Source organism: Anarrhichthys ocellatus, unplaced genomic scaffold (genome assembly GCF_004355925.1).
Source record: "Anarrhichthys ocellatus isolate YVR2014 unplaced genomic scaffold, GSC_Weel_1.0 scaffold69, whole genome shotgun sequence".
NCBI classification, from domain to species: Eukaryota; Metazoa; Chordata; class Actinopteri; order Perciformes; family Anarhichadidae; genus Anarrhichthys; species Anarrhichthys ocellatus.
Genome location: NW_022280099.1, coordinates 31,410 through 38,509, shown reverse-complemented (window position 1 = coordinate 38,509; position 7,100 = coordinate 31,410). Strand labels below are relative to the sequence as shown.

Genomic DNA, 7,100 nt, shown 5'->3' with positions numbered 1-7,100 from the left:
TATGTACTACTTAATTATTATTATATATACTGTTATATCTGATACTCTATTCCATATGTAGCTGACAAAATAATTACAATGTCTGCTTCTGAAATAAATAAGAAGAACAAATTTCTAAAATTGAATTAACTCAGAACTGTTGTGTGAGAGTTCTGTACATTATGTTTCACATCACATCAGATATTAAAAATCACAGGAGACTCGTCACGGATTTGAGCGTTTTATTTAAACACAGAGGAAACCTAAAAGAACTTCAGTTTGCAGACAAACGTCCTCACAACTCCAGTGAAGTTAGAGAGTAAAGAACACAGTTCTGAACAGGTTAACATATTTCTGGTGAGATCTGCTGTCATGCTGATGCTCTATTACACTGTTATTACACTGTTATTATCGTCTAACAACACCACAACAAGAGGACTATGCAGTCAGCCTACATGTCCGGGAGGACAAGTCATGAATGCCAGTTTCATCCAGGAACATTTTCTGTACGTACGAGATATTTAACACGGACGGCTACAATGCTGCTCTGCAGGAAGCAAAAACATCCTTAAAATGATTTCATGTTTCACACAAAACAAAAAACAAAAACAAAACAAAACAATGGAGGACAACTTGACATTCAATCTTGTGTCTCATCGTGGGCCCGTAAAAATGCAGATTTCATAAACTGGACGTCACCGTGTGGAGCGGTGCATGAGGACAGCATCCAATATGAAGTGTTTTGTTTGTTTTTTAAATCATTGGGGTGCAGACTATTTCCTGGACTTGTTTTAGTAAATCAATACGTTGTAGTTCTGTTGTTTTGGTTTATAAATTGTAGTTAATGTCTAAAGGAGTGACATTAAATAACGTGAGCTCATCTCACTTGAACGAAGCTGCTGAAGTTCAGACATAAACGATGTTTGTTCACTTTTGTTTAACAGAATACAGTTTTAAGTTTCTCCAGACTTCCTCTGAGTGACTTTTATAAAATAACTTAATAAAGAGCAGTGGGAGCTGGTGTCTCTTATATCTTAACTATACTGTTAATAACTGAGACGTTCTGTGGCAGGACGTGACCAGAATATTACATTTGTAGTATAATATAGTAAAATATAACCAATTACCTGATTATTACTTGTAGAGCTGCAGACAATTAGTTGAAAATTAATCAGCAACAAAATAGTAATGTACTCAACCGCCGGCTCATTTTGTCACATCTTCTATAACTTAATATAACATAACATTAACTGTGACATAATTATTCCAATTAGATTGAATTAGTTTATGTAAGAAGGGAAAAGTTATTTTAATATTGCTGTATTTTCCCCAGACTGCTAGAAGGTGATTCATTTAAACCCTTGTCCACATCACGGCTCCACACAACACGCTCCACACAACAACAACACGCTCCACACAACAACAACACGCTCCACACAACAACACGCTCCACACAACAACACGCTCCACACAACAACAACACGCTCCACACAACAACAACACGCTCCACACAACAACACGCTCCACACAACACGCTCCACACAACAACACGCTCCACACAACAACACGCTCCACACAACACGCTCCACACAACAACACGCTCCACACAACAACACACTCCATACAACAACACGCTCCACACAACAACACGCTCCACACAACACGCTCCACACAACAACAACACGCTCCATACAACAACAACACGCTCCACACAACAACACGCTCCACACAACAACACGCTCCACACAACAACACGCTCCACAGACACGAAACAAATAAGAATCAACAAGAAGAAATAAAAACGTCAACAAAAGGACGGACTGAGAGGTTTTTAGCTTCACTGCTTTAAACATGAAGTTACATAAACTCTTCATTTAATTCTAATAAAGCCGTTAAATTTACATTCACGTCATCAAAATCACTCAGTTTGTTTATTGAAAAATGACTAAAAGTTCTTATAGTACAGTACAGTATATACACAAACACACACAAAAGAAATATTAAAGATGAAAAACTTGATGCTGGATTTTATCTTTTTTTTAATAACTACAAGTTTCCTTTTGAGAGCAAATTGTAAAATACTTTTAAATCTTTAAAATGTAGAATATTTGCATTTCTTTTACTCTGAATATGATTTTATTTTTAGTACAGAAGCAAAAAAAGTTCAAAAGATTTTAAATCTTAAAAGCAACTTAATCTATATTGTGAAATTTAGTCAATTTATTATGGGAATTTTAATAAAACTGAATTTATAGCATTTTTTATTTTTACATTTATAACTTTAAGGGTTTTTATGTGGAATTTTCAACTTTGAAATTTCAAGTTGTGCAAAAACATGATTTATTCACAAATTCAGGTAGAAAATTGTGTCCAAATATTTATTAAAGTTGCCTAATTTCAGTTTTTCATTTTCTGATTTAAAAAAACAATATTTATGATGATAAATTAAAAATGTAACAACAAGGCTACGTTCAACATCAGGTTACGTTCTATCAGTTCTATCATCAAAGAAACAAATTCAAAAATTTTAAGTTTCCTTCAAACCACTTAAACTCAGATTCAGATTTTTATTTTTTCACATTTGAATTATTTCGTTCTTTCTTTGCTTCCATATAAACTAATTTGCATTTTATTCTTGTGTAAACTACATTCAGAACATTAAATGACATCTTTACAACACTTCGTCACTTTGTTGCCAGTTGCTGAAGGTGTTGCCTGTCTGTCGTTGCCCTAAATGTTGCCCGGTTCATCAGAACCAGCAGACGTAGTGAAGTTATGTGCCTCGTTACTTTGTGCAACAAGAAGACGACACGGATTTAAAAAAGACTGATCAACAGTCAACAAGAAGCTTCAACACACTCGACTCTGTAACGTCAATAAAATCATCAGGAAAACAATAAGAAGCTCATTCAAAAAATTTGATTTTTTACATTTTAAAAATCACTTTGACTAAATTATTGCCGGCACAGAAGGAAAAATAACCATGAATATTATTCAAGTCATCAAATCTATTGAGTTTATATATTTACATTTCAGGTCTTCATCTTTGTTCTTTTAATGGAGGGAAAATGATTCTTATAAAATAACGTTTTGAAAGCTTTCATTTAAATTCTCTACTTCGCTCCAGATATTAATTAATTTTCATCAAATCAGAATCAGAAGAGTTTGTTTCAAACACAGGAGGGTAAAGTCAAAGCAAAGCTTATTGCACATCCCAACTAAAGAGTCCATGTACTCTGACAAAAAAACAAAGAATGTAAAATGCATCAGTCACATGATCTGATCTGTCAGTAAAATAATCAATAGAAAGTTTAATGTTTGCAGTGCAAACATCTCATTTATGAGAGACACATTTACACACATGAAACTGAGTTCAACTCATCCCAGCTTCAGTTGTGAGGATTTGCAGCTTTTCTTTCTCTTCTTCTTCAGTAAATTGAATATTTTTGGAGTTTTGCAGTTGTTTACGTTTACGTTTGCAGTTATTTGTGTTTTGGATCCAGCTGCTGCTCAAACAGATGTTTCCATCCTTCTTATTAGTGAGTAGATTCATTCTAGTTTGAAATAACACTTTACAAAGTGAACCGCTGATATACAGTGATATAAATATTTGTTAAATTATATCTAATATAACAAGCTGTAGGACGAACATCCCTCTTATTTTGGTTAAAGCAAATATATATTTTTACATTTGCAACTTAAATCTCTGGAATAATTCTTGCATGATAATAAGTATTTTTAAATATTTCATAATTTGCACTTTTTGGTTGGATTTGTTTCGACTTTCCTCACGTGGTAAAGTGTTGTCTTGAGTTAACAGTGACAATCAGAAAGTAACAATGAATGCTGTAACATTTCTCCGTTAACGTGTCTTTAGTGAACGTACAGCGATCGATCCTGAGAGCGTCCCGCCTCCGTACTTCAACGTTTAAGAAGACAGCGCTGATATTCAGGAAGATATTAAGATAAACTCTTCAGAGCAGTGCGAGGACAGAAACTAATAAAACATCGTTTACAAAAAAAACAACACAAATGTAAACATAGAAATTCATTCAGAAAAAGCTAAATGAACACAGGACGGAACATTTTAGGGAAGAGATGTAACTTCCCTCCGTTGTCTTAATTAATGCAGAAAATAAGCTATTTCAAATATTCTGTTTGTCTTCTCGTGTAAATATTTCTTTGTTACAGATCTTATTTTCTTAATTAATGTAAAAACCCAGTTCAGAACCTCCATTGGAAATCTGCAGATTGAGCGCTAAGCTAAGCTAACGTCCGGGTCGGCCTCCAAAGAGACGTCATCGCTGGACGGGTTGTCTGCAGAGTCTCTGCAGCTTTAGTCTCTCGTTGCTTCAGTTAAACTTCAGAGGGTGAAGCCGAAGTGTGAGTTTGTAAAAGTATCAATAAATCATTCATTCATTAAAGACTTCAGTGTCGGTCAATTTAACTCTTTTAAAACTTTGCTTTGATTTCAAATTTAATAACTTTTTCTCCGGGGCCAAAATTTAAATAAGTACACGTGAACTACATAGTGATGTATATTTATCTCGTAGTGGAAAACATCATTTAAGGTCTGTTAACCAAAAAGAAGACAGAGTGCTCTTCAATTATAAACACGAAGAAGAGGAGTAAAGCCGCGACTTTTCGACTCTATTATCGACGAACATACAGTCGTGTTTACGTCCAAATGTCACATAAATTTTAACCGGATTTCTACAAAATCTGTACAAGAAGTTGCAAATGTTTCCATTAATTACCGTAATGTGATTAAAACGGAGCACTAGATTATCGAGATGAAGAGTTTACTCAACTCAAACAGCCGAGCTCATCTTCGTCTTCACCGACTTTCTAACTGGACCAACGAGCTGAGAGAGAAATGTTTGTACAAAGAGCTCCACTCTGCATTCAAGCGCCAGCATTGAATATAAAAAAAGGACGGATTTGAGATCACTCCCACCAGCACACATGTAACAGTACATACAGTACACACACACACACACACACACACACACACACACACACACAGCTCTCTGTATGCTCCTCTTGTTGTGTCTCGAGGAAACAAAACACCACAAACTTTCCCAAAAAGTGCAGAGACATATAGGAACCTGTACAGTGAGCACTTGGTGGTGTGATGCTGAATCAGGAGGGTCTGGACAGGAAGTGACCTCTCAGGCTCCGCCCCTAAACTCCTCCAGGGTCGAATCGACCTTCAACGCGCCAGGTCGGTGTGACTGGCACTCAGGTCGCGACTTTTACTCAGACGATTATTTCGTTCCTGGAGGAAAAAAAGAAGAAGAAAAGAAAACAGATATTAAATTAAGACGTGAACTTTTTAAGAGATAGTTTCAGCTCGACCAACATGACTTTATGAATTTGTTAAAATGGTGATAAACAGGTTTTCTGAGATTAAGACTTGTAACATTTTAAACAGTGACGGATATGACCAGTGGTGGAAGAAGTACTAATAGTAGTAATACCACAGTGTACAAATACACACAAAAGTAAAAGAAGAAAGTATGAACATCAAAATAAACTTAAAAGTACTAAAAGAAAAAGTACTTATTTACGTATTTTATATTATTGGATTACACTCATCGATGCATTAATGTGTTCATCACTTTAATGTTAATGTTTACTGGCGAAGGTGGAGCTCATGTTAATAACTTTATATGCTGCTATAAGTTTTATCTTAGCATATATTAATGCATCATATTTCTATTTGTTGATTATTCTACATCTCATTGATCTCATTAAAGTAACTAAAGATAAACAATGAAAAAAACTACAATATTTGTCTGTGAACTAGAAGTAGAAAGCAGGAAATAAATGGAAATACTGAAGTATCGTTAAAGTATTTCTAAATTGTAAAGACAGTACTTGAGTAAATGTACTTCCCACCACTGGATATGATATGAAAACATGTATTGTTCGGTAGCTCTGTGATCAAAGTTTAGTCTTAAATACTTAAACGTTGAATGTGACTTTATCTGAACGAACATTTCTCAATGTGTCAAATAAGAAAAAAAAGAAAACCATTCTGTGTGTTAATAGTTTGTGTTGATTAGTCAAAAATAACGATGTGAGAAGTTAGTGTGTGAGTCTCACTCGCGTTGTGTTATCAGTGATGAATATGACAAAGAACCTTTAAGACATGAAGACACGGGCGCGACTGAGAGGAGAGTAAAAGTTCTTCCGTGGTTTGTTTCAACACTCTCAGTGAACTGACCACCTTCAACTTTGAAGTATTGTTATTTAAATGTTTATTTTTGAGTCCTATCAAGAGCATTTGGGGATGTATTAGTAAATGAATGTTATAGTTTTGTTGTTTCTTTCTGATCTGCTGTGACTTCAGTCTTTAATGTGTTGAACACTCAGACGTCTGTTGATATGATAATCAAACTTTAGTTTCAAAACTTGAAGAAAAACTCTGTAAGTGTTGTACTTTATCAGCACACTTTAAAGTGTATATAATCTTCATGTATTCAGAGGTAGAATAACCTGGTTAGGGCCACAAATAATTTGGATTATCAAACAATCAGTTGATTGTATATTTTAGTAAATGGTTATTTAGTCAGAAAATACTTAACACCGCTCACAATCTCTCAGATTTAAAGTCGTCGTCTTCAAGTTGATTATTTTTCTTTGACCGACAGCATAAAAACTTAAAGATATAAAATTTACAATAATTTTTCATAACTCGGAAGCTGGAATAAGTTATTTTGTATTTTTTTCCTGATAAATTAGAATGAAATAAATATAAATGTGGTTATAAACATCCTGTAGATGTTTTCTGATTGTTTCAGAAAAGAACCTGATAATTTGATAAATCTTTGTCCTAATTAATAAAGTTATTCCGTGTACGGAAGACATTAATCCATCCAATTAATAGATTTTATAGTCTTGAATGAAGCTCAATAAAACCTTTAATGGAGATCACAACAGTGTGACTGTGAGCTCAATCTTTAAGGAGATGTTTGTCCTTTAACAGAATCACAGTTTTACTTTTGGACGTCTTACTTGGTCGGTCGCAGCCTTGTCCACCACGTTAAGAACCCCCAGAGAGCTGGCTCGCTTCATGCTGCACCCAGAGGGACATGCGGGGGGGGGGGGGGGGGGGG

At 34.8% G+C, this 7,100-nt stretch overlaps 1 protein-coding gene across 3 annotated transcripts in view; it reads right to left on the bottom strand.

Moving 5' to 3' along the window:
* Positions 1-3,369: 3,369 nt before the first annotated feature.
* The window catches only part of klc1a (kinesin light chain 1a), a 32,532-nt gene continuing 28,801 nt past the window's right edge, over positions 3,370-7,100 (bottom strand). For 2 of the 3 annotated variants that reach the window (XM_031873153.1, XM_031873154.1), the window contains exons 14-15: positions 7,000-7,060; positions 3,370-5,257 (exon numbers count right to left, since the gene is read on the bottom strand). In XM_031873153.1, coding sequence (XP_031729013.1) covers positions 5,192-5,257; positions 7,000-7,060 — 127 coding nt within the window. In that variant the 3' untranslated portion in view covers positions 3,370-5,191. The remainder of the gene's footprint in view (positions 5,258-6,999; positions 7,061-7,100) is intronic. The other variant, XM_031873156.1, reaches the window with a different exon arrangement.